This window comes from Malaclemys terrapin, chromosome 2 (assembly GCF_027887155.1).
Source record: "Malaclemys terrapin pileata isolate rMalTer1 chromosome 2, rMalTer1.hap1, whole genome shotgun sequence".
NCBI lineage: Eukaryota > Metazoa > Chordata > Testudines > Emydidae > Malaclemys > Malaclemys terrapin.
In genome coordinates, this window is record NC_071506.1 from 16,095,211 (window position 1) to 16,114,576 (window position 19,366).

Sequence of the window (19,366 nt, forward strand, 5' to 3'; positions counted from 1 at the left end):
TCAATATGTGATAAAGACCATAATGAGGGGGACAAAAATGTTCATACTGGAAAGTTAAAATGCTTAAAGGGATTTATTCATTTCATGAAAATAACTCTTCCTAGAAACTTAGTTTCATGGTTCCTTATTTCTGGCATAACTAATTTTCACCCCCACCCTCCAAAAAAGTGAGAGAACACAATATTGATGTTGAACTTTGGGACTAAAATAAGTAACATTCCTCAAAATGAGATAACTTGGAGAGGTACGAGTCAAGTCATAGTTGGACTCACTAAATGAAAAAAAAAAAATCAATGCACTGTTAGGAACAGTGCTATTTCTGCCCTTTGTTCGCTTGGCCAATTGCAAATTCAATTATCCATTTTCTATGGAGATATTGCAGAAATTGTACATGCAACTCAACTGCACCTTTAAATCATCATTGTTCGTTTTAAGAATTAACTTCAAGTTGAGATGAATGGGGACACTTCTTTTGCAGTGTGAAACAGTGGAACATGCAATTCCTGTCAGCAAGTTACTGTCGCAACCACAAAGACTAGAAACTTACTTTTTTTAAAAAGTGAAAATTAGAATGTGAATCTCTCATGGGACTGGCAACATACCTCAAGGACGACAGATCCTTCAAAGAGGCTGGATGTTTGGCAGATCAGCTCTGTAGTCTAAAAAGTGCTGAACAGCAATAATATTTGCAGAATGGAAACTCTATAAATTATGAACCAGTTCTGTGTATATACACATGAAAAACCACAGTGACAGGAATCAAAATGTCAGTTTGATTAAATCAGTCACTTAAATAGGTTTTACCGTGTGTTTGTAAAATGCCTAGCACAAGGCAATCCCAATCTCAGTTGAGTCTGCTAGGTGCTATTATACAATAATATATTTTAGTGAGGCTAAAATAAAATAAAAAAATAAAAAAATAAAATAAAATATATATAATGTATAGATGTATAGAATAAAACCAGCAAGCACTCTCCCTAGTTCTGTTAACACTGATTCATGTCTTTTCCCTTGGTATCCACTACTAAGATACAGAGGAATGGGACTCACCATCAGCAACGCCCTCTTGAAGAGATTCGAATCTGCTGCACCTGCAAGTAGGTGGATGCTGGTAATGTCTGCCCCACTACGATCAGCTGCTACTGAAATCTGACTTGGATCTCCTCCAAAGCTAGCAATGTTCTTCTGCACCCATTTCAGAGCTGCCACCTGATCCAGAAGACCCCAGTTTCCACGGGCCACACTAGAACCTGTTAGATGATATGGGAAGAGGTCAATTATAGCTCTGCAAGCAGACATGAAATACAGGCAAGACCCTTGAACATTTAAGTGGAGGAATGATACATTTTTAATATCAGTCCTATATCTGGGACTGGATAAAACCGATATCACAGCTTATAGCACCTTCCTCCATGGCAGTCACTGTATAGACAACCCCCCTTAGAGCTGCCTCCATCACAAGAGATAAAAGGAGACAGTTTTCATTTCTCTGTGCCTTATTCCATAGGGGCTCAATTTAACCAGTCATTAAAACCAACTGGAATGTTTCTATTGACATCAGTGGGATTTAGACTGGGCACTGGATGCCAGAATGGAAACCCTGGAAAGAGAAATCTCCCCTACCAAACAGGTCGGGCACAGACAGTGACCACACAAGCCTTTCCATTTCAACCCCCGTGTGGGGACATCTTATCTAAGGCCTGGTGCACACTTACAATTTAAGCTGACAGCTGTAGTGCTCAGGAGTGTGGAAACAACCCTTCCCCTCACCTCCAAGCTCCAGGGCTATGCTGACCTAACCACAGTGCAGCTGCAGGGTTGATGGAAGGATACTCCTGCTGACCTTGCTACCGTCACTCTGAGGGCGGGGGTGTGGGTGTTCCTACACTGACAGGAAAAACCCTTCCATCACTGTAGGCAGCACTCCAGGGTTATGCCGGCGTAGCTACGGCGCCATACCTATGCTGCCAGAGCCTAGTAGTGTAGACTCAGCCTAAGAGCTCGGCTGCATCACTGTTACAACCAAGCCAGGGGACTTTGTGGTTATTCATTATTTGTTAGGCACTGGCAACATACTTGGCCCTGTACATGACACAAAGAAATTACAAGCCCCAAAGAGCCTAGAATGTAACAGACTCAGCTAAGGCAAGTTGCAATGGAGAAGCGTCACAGGGCAGTTCTTCAGCTACCCAGTGAGCAGCACCGCCTAGCCTGCTTTCGTAGTCTCCTACTCACAAACACACAGTCTGTCTTTTGCACCATGCGTATCCTCAATCCTCAATTTCCAAACATAGCAGGATGTAGCACAGGTATACAGTAAGCAGAATCTCCCGAACAGCTTTCTTTCATCCCCCTAGCTCACGCACTGAGATCCTCCCAATGATATATCCTCCCAGTTACTGAGCCAATTGTCTCATTAGCCCAGCTATTATCACCAAGTGTCAGCCATCCCCACTAGAAACTGGTTGTTTGTAGGCAGTTACGTCTGCACCCTTCTCTGGGCTGCAGCAACTTCAGTGCGCAGGGTGCTACAGCCAGCACTCTGTCACAAGGAGCCATGGGATGGTCTTCACTTCGAATCCCCCGCCACATACACATTATACCACTTCCACCCTGGGGGTGCAGAAGACATTTGGCTGGATGGCCCAGATTGGGGGAGGGGTGAGATTGCAGCTAGATGGAGCAGAATAGTTGAAAGAAGATCCCCAAGTGCAGCATATCATAGAGAGACCATATTAGGAGGTGGAGGGTGTAGGGAAGAAGGTGGATGACACGTCAGAGGGGCAGGCGTGAATAAACCCATAGAGAGCACTGGGAACCCTGAGGACAATTTGAATTGGACTGGGAGATGGCTATTGGACATATATACTGTAACTTACGGTTTTGTGTACAGAACCTTTAAATGTCTAGTGGTCTGCTACACACTGCTGCTGTTTTGTGTTCGGTTCAGATGCAGCCAGGTATGGAGGGGACACACACTGTGCTCTCTGGGGGAGACTTAGTGTTATCCTTTTTTTGCTTTGTGTTTTCCCTCATTCTAAAATAAAAGTCATTTAGATTTAAAGTATATGGGAAAACATAACAGACAGAAAGCCTTTGAGTGCGATGGAAGACTGGGGGAGATATGGTCCCATTTCCCAGTGCAACAGAGCAGTAACAGTAGTGATAATAATAATACATAGATCTTATCAAGTGCTTTTCTTCAGTAGATCTCAAAGCACTTCACAAAGGACGGCACTATCATAATCCCCATTTTACAGATGGAGAAACTGAGGCACACAGAGGGGAAGTGACTTGCCCAAGATGACCCAGCAGGTCAGTAGCAGAGCCAGGAATAGAACCTAGATGTCCTGAGTCCCAGTCCAGTGCTCTAATGTCTATAAAAGAAGGAACAGTGGGGGGAAGTGTTGAGGGCATCACTGATGAGTTCTGCAGCAAGGTCGAGCCAAGCACATGAGATGAAATCCTGGCTCTGCTGAAGTCAATAGGCGCTTTATCGCTGATCTCAATGGGTTCAGGATTTCACTCGTTCTCTGGCAACATTCTGGAGATGATTGGAAACAGCAGGCTAACAATTAACACACCATGAGAGCAGCAAACTACAGATGAAACTTTTCTTCAAAGCCTCTGTAATATATTAGTAGCATGTTCCACTCCACTCCCAGAGAATATTAACGAAAATATAAGAGTGGCCAGTTTATACAAAATGAATAAAATGAATGGCTTCTCCAGCTGCATGGATTGCCAGGAGAAAGAGGTTTTTATTCAGTAGTAACAACAATACACCCCCACTTTCTGCAAATGGAAAAATCATGAATGTTGTTCTGTTTTCATTTTATATCTGCCTGCTGGGACTTTTCTGTCTCAATGAAATTAACCAAAAATCTACACTCCTCTATTAAAAAAGAAAACAAAGTACTACAGTATCTTCCAACAATAACCCAAAACATTACAGCTTAGAACAGAGACACTGAAGCTATGATTCTACAATTACAGGAGGTTGTTTGTTTGTTTGTTTGGTTTTTGTTTTAAATATAATAAGGGAAGGGCAGCTGAGGTAGCAGACCAGCAAGCTATCATACTGTCTACAGACCGAGGCCAAGATTTTCTAAATGGAGTGCCTCAAGTTAGACTTCTCACTCCATATTTAGTTACCTAAATAGGTAGCTTTGTCTTCAAAAATGCTATCTGCAGCTCTCAATACTTACATTCTTGTAGCATCTTTTCCTCCTGTACCCATCCTGTCCTGCCCCTTGCCATATAAATTACAACCCTCTGGATTCCCTTGCATCCCCTTGCAGTCTTAGAAATAAAATACAATATGTATTTTAATACAACCAACTGATACATCATCTCTGTGGCCCCATATAACTGTTTGACATAACAACCATCCTTTTTGCAAATGAGAAAAGCCGAGAGCATTCTAGTACCATACGTTCCCCAGGACCATCCAAAGGACAGCCAACTATTCAACAGTGCCCGAGAGTAACCTGATATTTTAAATGCGGGATGGTTTTGGCATTAGTTTCCCAATGACACTTTTTTCTAAAAAAAACTGGAACTTAAAGCTATAAAAGCAGAAATAAGCAATTTCTTGTTAAGTATCAAAAAGGAAGTGAAAATAATTGTTCATTGCCTAGGACTTTGATTCACAGTGGGCCATTTATATTTACCTACCTGTCTTCAACGCCTTCTTATTCAAAACTAGAAAAGCTTTAAAGGAGATAGAACAGCCACGAATAGCAACCTCGTTCAAAATATTTGTTCCTTCCATTGCCAAGACCAAAATAATGTATCTTTAAAATAAGGATACATTTAAAGACACTCTGGGGAACAAATTAGTAATGGAATATGAAGCCTTCTGGTTTGTAGGTCAATAGTTCAAATCCATCCCTGGCCAATAGTGACTGAAAGCTCTCATCTTGTAATAGTTAGTCCCCAACATAATATAACGAGGTGCTTAAATGCCACCGTGATGGGTGAAATAGAAGAATCAGAATAGAATAGAATTTTAGTGGTCTCAATATAGTTCTTAAAGGTGTCTACACCACAACCATTGGCCCCTCTGCTAAGAATGACAAGGACTGAATGAACATGGAGACTAGAATTTCTTGCCTATAGCCATATTGGGTTGAGAGACAATGGCAGAGCAATGGGGAAAGTTTTCACTGCCATAGCCTGTTCTATGGATAGAGATCATCCATAGTCACTAAGGCTCCATTCCTGAGAACACTAAGGGTAGGTCTATACTTACGCGCTGGTTCGGCGGCTGGCAATCGAACTTCTGGGATCGATTTATCGCGTCTTGTCTGGACGCGATAAATCGAACCCGGAAGTGCTCGCTGTCGACTCCGGTAATCCTGCTCGGCGCGAGGAGTATGCGGAGTCGACGGGGGAGCCTGCCTGCCGCGTCTGGACCGCGGTAAGTTCGAACTAAGGTACGTCAACTTCAGCTACGTTATTCACGTAGCTGAAGTTGCGTGCCTTAGTTCGAATTGGGGGGTTAGTGTAGACCGGGCCTTATAAACGGGCTTTGCTTTAACCATCTGAGCAATCCCACTCTATGGGACTTAAAGGGAAGCACTAGCCTATTTTCATCATCAAACCACACAACGGATTGGATTTTTCAGATTTGTTCAGTTCTAACCACCCCAGGTGTTGTTTGTATCATAAATGAGGAAAGTTATTTTTTCACAATATCTTTTTTTGCCCACATCCAGACATACCTACAACAGTGCCCTTTCAATATGTACAGAAAAGCAGGTGTAACCCATATCTGTGTTTTCTCTACACTCAAAGCAACCACCATGTGTATATACCCATGACCCACCTAGCCCTAAAACAGTTCTGCCACATAAGAGAGTCAGGAATAACTGCAGAGCTAGCAATAGAAAAGGCAGCTTTTTTGTTGCAAGAAAACTACCAGCTTTAACCCATTCGTTCCTGGGTTTGCAATTTATGAGAAGCAAACATCGAAGGATCCAGAAGTTGCCTTTGCTTGGGGAATCAGGACCTTCGTTCATGGTATTGGGCCCTTTACAAAACGTTTTAATATTCACACTTCTATATTTAGCCTCGCCCCGTTGCAGTTAATGGCAAAACTCCCATTGACTTCAGTGAGGCCAGGATTTCATTCAACAAGTACTTGAAAAGAAAAACCTCCCAGAAGTTTCTATTTGGTTTTGGTGTGTGTGCCAGGAAAAAATTCTTACGGTATCTGAAGCAGCTTGGGGAGCCTTCGGTGTAATTTTCTGCTGCTAAGCATTAGAGAAAAGCACCTTAGGGAGTCTGCATTATGCTACAGAAAGGTAAAGGGTAACTACAGTAGTGGCAAAGTTTCTAGCTGCAATGAATGTGTGAACTCTCCCCTCAGACTAGATCAAAGTGTGCCATTTTGGCCCTGGCCAGCAGTGAGGTATTGCCCCGCCCTCAGGGGAGATAGGAGTGATTGTACTCAGGGACCTCCCCATGTTCCCCACTGTGCAGGAGTTGCTCCACGGACTGCCTAGGCTGCTGTGAAGTGTGGCCCCCACCTCCTCCCTGTCCCTTTTGGGCCCCCAGGGGTACACTGAGGAAGCATCTCTGAGCTCTCCCAAACACAGAAATGGTACCAGTCCCTGCCCTGTGTGAACTGGGCCAAGGGGCTGGGGGAAGGCTCCTGCATCCTCTCAGCTAACACACCCACAGGCGGATCAGTCACTGTCTCTATGGACAGCTGCAGCAGGGGCAAAGAACGTTACAGACGCTGCTGTTCACTGGTCTCTAGGCGGTGGGTTTGTGCACTATCCCTTTTCACCCCTGAAGACCCAAATTCTAATTCCAACTGGAACACAGGTGAAAATGGGCTTGAAGGGTTCGTCCAAGTACTGAGAAGGACATCTGACCACACCACAATGCTACCATGCAATATTCAGCCCAGCTAGCAGACTCCTCTCAGGAAGAGACCAAGATGAGATGAGTTGGGTTGAAGGAGGTTAGTGGCAGATGTGTGGGCAGTGCTGCGTAATGGAAGCTTGCACAATGCCTATCTACCCTGTCTAGCTCTAGCCAATGCTAAGTGTCAGTTTCATAAGCATCCGGTTCACAGAAAACTAACCATAGTGATACTTTCACCAAATGCAGCCCTTGCCAACCTCAGATCTAAATGCACAAGGAGTTTGCAGCGCGTGGCTCTCAGGTGGCTGAACTAAAAACAGGCATTGCTGGCGATGAGCTCCAAAAACATCTGACACCCTAGAAGAGAAATGCTGCTGTAACCCCACACTAGGCAAAACTCAGCTGAGTCACTACACAGGCAAAACTCGACCTTCAGGCAAATAAACCCGCCAGACAAATAAGGGAAAAGAAAAATATTTTGTAAGTGTTTAAAATGAATCTAAAAGCCAAGCCAAACAGCAGGTACCTGCACTGCTCTCAGACAGACAGACATAGGTAGGTGCAAACATGTATTTGTGCAGGCAGAATGGATACTTTATCCGTGCAAGGTATGCACCTGTTTTCTGGAAATTTGACCAGACAAGCCATTTATTTATAGTAGGCGGGATCGGCGGGCACTGGGAAGCAGAAGTCCCCAGCATTACAGAGCATGAGGAGGAAAGTGTGCTAATTCCCAGCTTACAATAACGAACTGTGTGATTTTGCTGTAGGGTCTGGAATGGAAAATGGTAACAACTCAAGTCAATGGACGGTAATTCCCTGTCAGAAGATAACATGGGTGACCTCCGTGAGGCATAGACATGGTGATGATGAAGCTGTCTTTAAAAAAAAACCTAAACTGGTCACTGCACATTATAGTGGCAAATCCTGTATAGGAGACAAGGGGCTGATTTTCAGAGGTGCCAAGCAGCTACCAATCTACATCTTTAAGCTTACACAAAGTTGAATGTACTTTTTGTCACAGCAGTCCCATGAAGCAGGGAAGCACTGTCATTTTACAGAGGCACAGAGGGACTACGTGACTAGTCCAGAGTCACACAAAAGTCCATAGCAGAGCAGGGAATTGAACCCAGTCTCTCAAATCCCAGGCTAGTGCCTTAACTGTGGGCCATCTAAAATTGGAACGATACAGAGAAGATTAGCATGGCCCCTGTGCAAGGATGACACACAAATTCATGAACTCGGATTACAGTCAGACAGCAAATCAGGCCCTAAGATTTAAAGCCAGACCTTCTCTTTGGCCCACTTCCCTTTATAGTAGAACCTCAGAGTTCCAAACACCAGAGTTTTGAACTGACCAGTCAACCACACATCTCATTTGAAACTGGAAGTACACATTCAGTCAGCAGCAGAGACAAAAAAAAAAAAAAAAAGCACCAGTACAGGACTATGTTAAACATAAACTACTAAAAAATAAAAGGGAAAGCATCATTTTTCTTCTGCGCAGTAAAGTTTCAAAGCTGTATTAAATCAATGTTCAGCTGTAAACTTTTGAAAGAACAACCATAATGTTTTGTTCAGAGTTACAAACATTTCAGAGTTACAAACAACCTCCATTCCCGAGGTGTTCGTAATGCTGAGGTTCTACTGTACATACAAACATCCATGATCTTATCTGTAAACAAAAGTCAAGCTGCTCTTTTGAAAAGGGATGATTGCTTTGTGCCCCCTTTTGGCTCATGATACTCTCCATGTCCCTTTGACACAAGGCTCCCGACTTTCCTTGGATGTGTCTTCCAAAACACTTATTCAAAGATGCCGGCTTATGAAAAAGCAGAACTAACAAACGCTTTGGAAACAAACATTGCAGAATGTGATTTGCCTGCAGTTCATAGATTCATGGCAGTGTACAGACTTACCAGTGCTAAGGAAGCCGAAAACGCCGACACGGTAACTTGCAGTTACAATGATGACATCGCTGATGGAAGCTAGGTATGATCCGTCTACGACCGTCCTCCCTTTCTCACCCTCACCACTCACACCATTGTGGAAGAACAGCAGCACAGCCATGTTTCTGCCCTGTAATGATCACAGACAAGTTAATGCAACAATGAGTCTGTCTGAGAATGATAGCGGCTGATACTCCTATGTAGGGCTATAGTCTCCTTCAGGTCATTGCTGTGAACCTGATTATCCTCTCTTCTGGAACATTCCAAGCAATTCAAAACTGCCTGGCAATGACACCGATGAGAGGAGAACTGCCTGCCTGGCAGCAGCCCTAGAATTACATTCGGTTTGTTGACTGGGGACCAGTCCCTGGAATGGACTATGTGCCATTTAGCTGAATCCAGCCTCCTAATCGTAGGGTTTGTCTACATGGGGATACTCAGGAATTAACTCAAGATGTGAATTTAAAGTGGATAAGTTAAACTGCATTAAATCCCTGTGTGGATGCTCTTATTCCGAATTAAAGTGGCCTGGATTCAATTCCGAAAAGTGAATTAAACTAAATCAAATGAAGACCACTTAATGAGAGTGTTTAACAAAGTTTAAATTCACACTTTAAATTAATCTAGATTAACTTTCCTGAGGGCAGGTCTACGCTTAAAAATTACCTCGGCATAACTCTGTTGTTCAGGGATGTGACAAATTCACACCCCTGAGCAGTGCAGTTAAGCAGACCTAAGTCCCCGTGAAGTCAGCGCTAGGTCATTGGAAGAATCCTTCTGTCAACCTAGCTACCACCTCTCAGGGAGGTTGATTTATCTGTGCCAATGGGCGCATCCCTCCTGCCAGCATAGGTAGTGTCTAAAAAGCAGCATCAGCTCTCCCTAGGTCCTCTCTGCACTTTTCCGTTCTTCAGTTTCATCCCATTATTATATCCCCTGGGACCTTTCTACATCATTCTCCACGATCCTTTGTTCAGTGGACAGTCATAGACTTTAAGGCCAGAAGGGAACATCATGACCATCTAGTCTGATCTCCTGCACGCTGCAAACCACAGCATCTTCCCCACCCTTTCCTGTAACAGACCCATAACCTCTAGCTGAATCATGATTTGAAGACGTCAGGTTACAGAGACTCCACCATTTACACTAGTGCTGCAAAGGAAGGCAACCCCCCACTCCCCCACACAAGAGGGTCTCTGCCAATCTGACCCGCAGGAAAATTCTTTCCTGACCACAGATATGGCGATCAGTTAGACCCTGAGCATATGGGCAAGAACCACCAGCCAGACACCTGGGAAAAAATTCTCTGTAGTAACTGAGAGCTCTCTCCAGCTAGTGTTCCATCGCTGGCTGTTGGAGATATTTGCTGCTAGCAGTCGCAGATCAGCTACATGCCATTGTAGGCAGTCTCATCATATCATCCCCTCCATAAATTTAGCAAGCTCAGTCTTGAAGCCAGTTAGGTTTTTTGCCCCCACTGCCCCCCTTGGAAGGCTGTTGGTTAGAAAGTTTCTGATGGTTAGAAACCTTTGTCTAATTGCAAGACTAAATTTCTTGATGGCCAGTTTACATCCATTTGTTCTTGTGTCCCCATTGGTGCTTAACTTAAATTTTAACTCCTCCCCATCCCTGGTATTTATCCCTTTGATGTATTTACAGAGAGCAATCATATCACCCCTCAGCTTTCTTTTGCTTAGGGTAAACAAACAGCTCTTTGAGTCTCCTCTCATAAGGTAAGTTTTCCATTCCTCTGATCATCCTAGTAGCCCTTCTCTGCACCTGTTCCAGTTTGAATTTATTTTTCTTAAACATTGGAAACCAGAATTGTACACAATATTCCAGATTAGGTCTCACCAGTGCCTTGAATAATGGTACTAGCAATTCCCTTTCTTTACTGGAAATACTGTGCCTGATGCATCCTAGGACTGCATTAGCCTTTTTCATGGCCACATCACATTGGTGGCTCATAGTTATCCTGTGATCAACCAGTACACCCAGGTCTTTCTCCTCCTCTGTTGCTTCCATCTAATGAGTCCCCAGATTATAGGAAAAATTATTATTGTTAGTTCCTAAGTGCATGACTATTCACTTTGCAGTATTCAATTTCAGCCCATTTCTATTATTCCAGTTTTCAAGGTCACCAAGATCTTCTTGTGTGATATTCCGGTCCTCCTCTGTATTGCCAATACCTCCCTACTTGTGTCATCAACAAATTTTCTTAACAAACTCCCACTTTTTGTGCCAAGGTCATTAATAAAAATGTTAAATAAGATAGGTCCCAAGACCAAACACTGAAGAATTCCACTAGTAACCTCCCTCCAGCCTGACAGCTGTTGGTATTTTTCAGAGACAGGATGGTGGGCCGTACACCAGCATCAAACACATCTGGGGTTTGTTTTTGCCTGCAACTAGATAGCATTGGCTGCTGCTGCTGCCATTTTCTGAACAGAATTAACTAAACATGATGTTCCCATTTGCACAGGCAAAAGAGATGGCTGCGCATCTGTTTCCAGCAAACGTGTGGCCATCCGTGCAGGAGGAAACCATCACAGGAGTGTCAGTTACCAGCAAAAACAGAGACCAGGAGCAAGTAGCAAACTGCCCTCAGCTTTCTGTATTTGTTAAGGGGTGACCCTGATTTTTGAACTGAAAATGTGTTGCACCCTCCTTTGTCTGGTGGAAAATCAGTTCAGATGTTTGTTATTATGAGCAAAATGGCATCGAGTTCGACTGAGTAATGTGCTGCCTTCATCCAGAAGTGCTGAAAAGTGCTGCTTTCTCTGAATCTTCTGCCTCTGCTTCTCCAGAGAAAGTACCTAATTCAGACTGTCTCATCCCCAATTTCCCATTCAGAGTTGATAATTATGCAGGTCCTGACCAAGGAATTGGAAGGGAGGAACAAAGGAATGAGAGAGAGCAGGTGTGAGGGTTTTCTTCACTTGAAAATCTGGTCTAACAAACACCACTTTGCAGAGTCATGTTAGCTAACACAATGTTAAACATCACAGGGGCAAATCTTACTTAACATCATGTCAGCTTGTCAAAGTGGTTCCAGTAGAGATTCCCTAGAAACAGTCCCCATCTAGCTGACTCCTCGGTTGTGTTTAAAGTCATGTTAGATAACATTACCTAATTTCCTAGTGATAACAAGGGGGAAGGAGAAGAGATGATGGGGGAAAGCAGAAGCTGCAGTAGCAGATGTGGAGCATCTTACTGAGAAGATTCAGCCTTCAAGTATTGGGGGTAAACAGAATGCCACCCACTCACCGCATCTCCCCTACAATACACCAGGTTTAGATACAATTGCTTCTTTTCCCCATGGTTATTCTGCACAGAGAAGTGGCAAATTCCCCAGCTGGTTTGTCTTGTACATGAATCCAACCTTTTGAGAAGCACATGGGATAATTTGGATAGTGATCCCCTGATGAGCACAGATTTCAAGCACAGAGCTACTGGTTCTTAGTGCTATCATCTAACACAGACCTTTGTATTGAATTGTAGCAACCACTAATCTCTCCTTCACTTTTTGGAATTAATCATTTCAGCAGGATGCTACCATATTTTTATATTAAAAATGAACTATTCCATACAAAATGTGAGATGCATTGTATTGTCCAGGTTCTTATTTGGTACCCAATTAATTTTATACTATATATTGGCTGATAATTTTTTTTTAAAGGGAATTTATCACATTCTTTATTCTCTAACCTGAGTTACAGTCAATTAACCAACACAGCTAGGACAGGTGGCAGCTACATATTAGGGCAGAGAGAATGTAGGGCCTGGTCCAAAGCCAAGTGAAGCCAACTCTTTCCATTGACTCTAAAGACCTTTGGTTCACACCAAATTTGGACCATAGGTGGAAATCTGGAGTAACTCCACTGAAGTCAATGGCGACACTCCATTGTAAATGAGAGTAGAATCTCGCCTATTGCACGCAACACAGAACAATACTACAGAAAACACTGCAGCTAATTGGAAAAACTGGCCAGCAAGTTCCTCACACACACACAACGCTAGCACCAGCCATGATTGTCATGTGGCTATTGACCAACATTGTTTGATCAGTTCTGGTTTTGCATTTAGGAATGGACGGTCAAACTGTTAGCAGTAAAACACGCAGAGAGACTTTCAACAGAGACAAGTCTAGCACAGCTCCCAGTGGCTCAGCTAGTGGGAAAGGTACCTTTCGGTTCACCCAGGGGAGCTGCTGCTGCCTAAGGACTCAACGGGCTTGCCCTTGTGCTAATGTGCATGGCACACATGCACAGTCATCAGCTGGGGTCCACACTAATTGGCTATGTGCTCTCTAGCAGCTGGACTGAAGCTGGCAGTCCCAATGGGCCTGATCCTGGGAGCGGAGGGTGCTCAACGTTTCACAGGAGCAGATTTGTGCCTGGCAGGATTGGGCCCAAAATGAAGCCTCACCCTCATCAAAGAAATAAAGAGAATGAGTTAGGACTGGCCAAATTTTTACATCAGTGTGTCCTTTGTGCCCAGTGCCAATCCCAGGGCTATACGTTCGTGAAATCTGGACACGTCTGGATCCAGATCTGAACTCAGGACAGGATAGAATGGACCTGACCCAAAAGCCAGGAGCAGAGCACTCCTGAATTTCAGGGACTAGGATGCGAACACAGATCTGAACTCTGCAGCTAAAGCTCACCTACTACGGTGCTGGGCAATAGTATAAAACTGCCCTTGCCTTCCGCAACTAGGCTAGCCATCATGCTAGACCTGAGCCTTGACTCCTTTGGGTTTTCGTGAAGCACGGAAAATAAAAGGCATTTCTGACAGGCTTTCTGGAGTTCAGAAATGTTTTCAATTATCCTCTCCGCTCCACTGCAAGGCATTTCAGAAGGGGCTTGGCAGGAGCATTTTAACCCTGACAGAACCAGCCAAGTTCCAGGATGTGTAACAGCCCTTAACCAGTGGCGGCTCCAGGCACCAGTGCTCCAAGCGTGTGCCTTGGGCCACAAGCTGCGGGGGGCGCCCTGCCGGTCGCCGTGAGGGCGGCAGTTAGGCAGCCTTCGGCGGCTTGCCTGTGGGAGGTCTGCCGGTCCCGCGGATTCGGCGACAATACGGCGGCGGGTACGCCGAAGCTGCGGGACCGGCGGACCTCCCGCAGGCAAGCCTCCGAATCCGCGGGACCGGGGACCTCCCGCAGGTGCTCCGCCAAAGGCGACCTGCCTGCCGTGCTTGGGGGGGCAAAAAAGCTAGAGCCGCCCCTGCCCTTAACAGGATTGCATTAGGAGGTATCAGGGCCGGCACAACCCATTAGGCAACCTAGGCGGTCGCCTAGGGCATTACAATTTGAGGGGTGGCGACCACGGCGGTATTTCGGTGGCAGGACCTTCCGCTGCCTACGGCGGCAGAAAAGCTGGCGGCGCTCCTGGGAGGCGTGCACCACACTGACGGCACAGTGAGGATGGGAAGGCGAAGAAGATTCTTCCCTGAAGGGTGCACAGCCGACATTAACCCAACTCTTTATTTAGGCCAGCAACACTACCATCAGCCCTCTGCCTGAGCTGCACCAGGCAACCTGAGACAAAACCCAGCCCTGCTTTGCTAGCGTGACAAGCGAGGATGGCTACTGATGGGAAAAGGAGCTCAGAAATGCCAGCTGTAAGTGGAAGTTTATGTGATGCCCGGAATTGTGTGTTCTGCTTTCTGGGCACTGAAGCCTTAAATGTTAGAGTCCCTTCCCAGCTACAGGAGGAAGCTCCCATTTTGCGTTTCACTTCAGATACAGAATGTTACTGTGCGAGCCACTGGGCTCGGTCTCTCTCCTGGGGACATCATATTGGTTGTTTTTGTTGTTTTAACTTCATCAAGACTGAAACCATCTGCTATTGCTCTTCGCACGTGGGTAAAAGCATCAGTTTACCACAATAAAGAGCAGGGAAATGCCATTCTGGGGCATATTATCCTGTTCCCGCTTTCTGCTGTAAAAATAAAGGGTCTGATTCTTCTCTCATTTACGCCAGAATTACCCATGTGACACTCCACTGACTTCAATGAAGCTACTTCTGATTTGCACTCATATAAGTGAGAGGAGTATTAGACCCACAGACTCTCCAATAAATAAATAAAAGAGAGCCCATTTGGATAGTTGGGGTTGTTGTAAACACGATGCTTTCAAATAAGCCCCTGCTCTTTGGAAAGCAGTAGCTAAAGGGAGCTGGCAAGCTTCCCAAGATGATGACCTGACGTTTTTACTAAGCAATGACTTTGCAGTCGATAACAATCTGGTGTTGCGGTGAGAAAACAGACTGTTGGCCACTTCTAAAACATACATGAAGTTGCACTCAAGCAGCTCAAATAATACTGAATGCAAAATGCATTCTTGTACATTAGGCACATCCTTATACCAATACCCTAGGCCCCCCAGTCCCTGTTTACTCTCAGGTTAAAGGCTCAGCTAGAATACCCAGGCCAGTAGGAAAGTTTATTTTTTACTTATTATGAAGTTTAACTTAAAATTTTCAGTTGACAGTTTATCTGAGTGCAGGGGCTCCCATTTTTGGAGAGGAACACTTTTGTGATCCGTGGGCTGCGGCATAAATTTAGCACTGCTGACTACACTCAATCCACAGCAGACCTTCCACCGACATCAGTGGGAGGTTTCCACAAAGATCAAGGGTAGATTATGGCCCGTATATAGTAACTAAACTGCTAGTCATCATCACTGTTAGCTGGGTTGCATTCAGTATCACACCCTGGGAGAACAGTCTCGTTTTTAAGAACACTGCTATTTCTGCCCTTAGTTTCCTTCCTTCCCCATCCTCTTTTCTGCCTCCCTCTCTTTCCCCTGTCTTTGGCCGGCTCTACACTGCAACATGTTGTTGACATAACTATGTCAATCAGGGGTCTGACAGACATCGCTGTAACAGCAAAACCCCGAGTACAGACACAAAGGCAAAGAGTGCATCTGTTGTTGGCATAGCTAATACTGTTCAGGGAGGTGGTGCTACTATGCAGGCAGAAAACCACCTTCTGTTGATACACGAGAAAGTGCAGCTACACTAAAGGGCTATGCCAGGATAGCTATTCTGATATAGCAATTGTGACAAATACAACAATTTCCTGAAGTATCTTTAGGAGATCTTACTGCATTAAGTTTATACATCATTGTGGGCCACAGAGTGTATGTAATTCCATAGGGGCGGATGACTGCAGCCCTCCAGGAATTAAAAACAGTTGGCGGAGGTGATTAGGCAAATTGCCTTAGTCAAACTGTAACGCCTCCAGAGAAGTACCACCACGTGGCAAGGCTCACATGTATTGGTTCAACAGATAAAGACAGGACTTTTGGATAAATAACCAGAGTTTAAACTGGCTCGGAGCCTTCTTTCTGATCCAGCCAATGGACAGGACCTGCTGTCCAACAGAGGCCCCAAATCCTTAGGGAAGGGTTGAAAGGACTGACAGCTGCCTGAGCTGGAGTTGACGTGACCTCTGGAAAGCGGTTTAGTAGGCGCACTGGTTCTTTTATTGTTTTTAATATGTATTTTCTGTAATGCTTTCACTTTAAGAATAAATGTGCTTGCTTAGAAAGGGCTGTGTATTGACTTATAACTTCTGGCAATTGCCCTGTTTGTGGCCTCAGACGAGAGAGCAAAGTGCAGATGCTGGCCTGTTGAGGAAGACTGGCTTGCCAGGGATATCACAGTGTAGGGAGTGAACTGTGCAGACTGGACAAAGCCCAATAAAGAGGGAGAGATGCGGGTCTCTGCCCAAGAGGTGATGGCTGAAGATCGGGGAATCTAAAGAGGTGGACCACGGTGGAGAAATACAGATGCAATTGCCCTGAACTGTGACAGCAGTCTCAGCAGAGCCTGTGTAGTACAGACTAGCCCTTTGTGTATCTCCTCCTCTCTGCCCACTTGTATTTCCTGCTCTGCAGACATATTGAGACACAGCTTAGCCAAAGCACAAATAACTATACTGTAAGGAAGAGTCCTGCACTGGCAGGAGACTGGACTAGGTGACTTACCATTGCTAAGGCTTCTCCAGCTCTTACTTCTAGGATGCTGTGCATACCACTTTAAACACTTCCGCTTATCGTGGTTAAAACATTTTCAAGTGATTCAACTGTGACGCTAGCAGACCAGGTGCCTAGGCCTTACTGAATACTGACAAATGCATAGCTGAGAACCAGTCTGGCTTGCCTTTGGGTTAGTAGAGTTATAATAGATATTAATGTTATAACAATATGTTTAGTGTTTTGACTTTATGAAATACTTGCAGGATGCTGCATGTATTAATCCTCCTTATAATCTCTGTATCCCGTGCTATAAGACAATACTTAAATATTTGCTCTATAACTGTAAAAAGTTTGTTCTGAAACCGTAACTCACCAAACAGGAGAAAAAACTTCACCTAGTGCAAAACGCTGGATTCCTACAGAAGGTGTAAGCAAGAGATCCCCCGGACTAAGCTGGGTTAGCCCTAATGGACATAAAAAGCTGGCATCTTTCAACAGCTCTGTCACCATCTGAAACCTAAGACTGCAACTCATTTGTGTTTGTGTATGTTTATCTGGTTTAACCTTGTAAATAATTCTAATTTATTTTTCCTCATTAATAAACCTTTAGCTAGTTTATTACCGGATTGGCTACAAGCATTGTTTTTGGTGTGAGATCTAAGGTGCAAATTGACCTGGGATAAGTGGTCAATTTGGAACTGGTCCTTTGGAACTGGAAGCAACCTGAATATTTCGTGACCTTTGGTGTAAAGTGATCACCTATCACAGAGTCCATCTTGCTTGTGTGGCAAGATAGATCGGAATGCCCAAGGGGGCTGTCTATGACTCCACGTTAAAGCTGTATAGTGCTGGAGGACATTAGATTTGTTACTCGGTTGGTGAAAACTAATTATAGAACTCACAACCAATTTGAGAGTTGTGCCCTGCATTTTAACAGTCTGCCCTGAGGCTGGTATTCTCACTCGTGAGCCACTCCAGACAGCATGACAACAACATTTTGCTACACCATGTTCTAGTAATTCAATACTTACAATGCTGGCAGGCACAAACACATTCAGGTACAAGCAGTCTTCACTGACAGGAGAAGATTGGTGCAGTCCATCTCCAGGCTGCCAACAACTAGCCCTAAAGATACAGGCTGTGTTAATTTTGGCTGACAAACCAGCATTACTTTTGTACTGTTGCAGCTCGTTTTATTTTTAGCTGAAGTTCAATAAAATAATTTTTTTACACTTCAATAGCACCTTTATATCTGTGGATCTCAAACACATTCCTAGCATTCATCTAACAACCCCCCTGGGAGGCAAAGAAAGGATATATTTATTTATTTAGATTTAAAATAACAAAAAGGATGCCTATCCAATGTTAGAGGTGCCCTAACAAATCATTCACAATACAATAAATACAACAAAATCCCAGCAGCATTCAAACAGTTCTTTCAACAGAAACTCAATCAGCCAGACACCTGCAGACACTCCTCTCCAGCCCGTCATCATCCCAGAGAGCATCCCACCAGCCCTCTCCAAAAACCCTATCAAACAAACTTCTTTGGCCTGTGTTGAAAAGTCACCACCATTTGGGCTATTTTGGACTAAGAGGAGTCCCACATACCGAAATGCAGCCACATCTGTGCTGTTTAACCCTTTATGGACTTACAAATTTAATAAGGGTGGAACTGATAGGGTTCTATAGAAACTACCCTAAAAACCTATGGAATTCTCTCTAAGACTTTTTAAATTATCGGACAGAAATCAGTATCAGGGATATAATTTGCTATTAAATTCTTCAGGGTGGTTCCAATACATTACAGAAAAATTATAGTCTTTTGTTAAATTCTACAGAGTTTTCCCACAAGGGAGCTGTGTAGCACAACAAGGCTATGCAACAGTTTAAAACACAAAGCACATTGAATTGACAAAATGAAGCACATTGAATTGACATTGCAGGGGAAAATCTGGGTGGGCAATATATGCATTCCTCAGGCAGGGCCGGCTCCAGGGTTTTTGTCACCCCAAGCGGCGAGAGAAGAAAAAAAAAAAAAAAAAAAAGCCAAGATCGGCAGCAGCTCCACCACGCCGCTTTCTTCTTCGGCGGCACTTCGGCGGCAGGTCCTTCCCTTCGAGAGGGACCGAGGGACCCGCTGTTGAATTGTCACTGAACAGCCCGACGTGCTGCCCCTTCCCCTTGGCTGCCCCAAGCATCTGTTTGCTGAGCTGGTGCCTGGAACCGGCCCTGTTCTCAGGTAAGAACATGGGCAGGACACAACCCTAGTGAACTTATTCATGAAAAACATCATGGCTGTTTTTTTTTAAAAAATCACAAGCCATCAGAGCCTCATGTTTACATCTCACCAAAAATATGGCACCTCCAGAATTCCCCTAACAACATACAAGGGAAGCGGTTCAGTACTGACTCAGAGGAAATAGCGCCACCTACTGAATCAACTCCATAGGTGCTGCAGCAACTTGCTGTTTCTTGGAGATCTCTTATCCAAGTATGACCCAGCTCTACCACGACAATAAATATATATGGGAAACTTCTCTCATATCAGTAA

General features: G+C 44.4%; 1 protein-coding gene and 1 pseudogene across 1 annotated transcript in view; one reads left to right on the forward strand and one right to left on the reverse strand.

Annotated features, from left to right (window-relative positions):
* The window catches only part of TG (thyroglobulin), a 201,858-nt gene that overhangs the window by 75,877 nt on the left and 106,615 nt on the right, over positions 1–19,366 (reverse strand). The window contains exons 39-41 of the mRNA XM_054017024.1: positions 17,844–17,937; positions 8,796–8,955; positions 1,051–1,250 (exon numbers count right to left, since the gene is read on the reverse strand). Coding sequence (XP_053872999.1) covers positions 1,051–1,250; positions 8,796–8,955; positions 17,844–17,937 — 454 coding nt within the window. The remainder of the gene's footprint in view (positions 1–1,050; positions 1,251–8,795; positions 8,956–17,843; positions 17,938–19,366) is intronic.
* Positions 8,031–8,131, forward strand: LOC128833271 (U6 spliceosomal RNA; annotated as a pseudogene).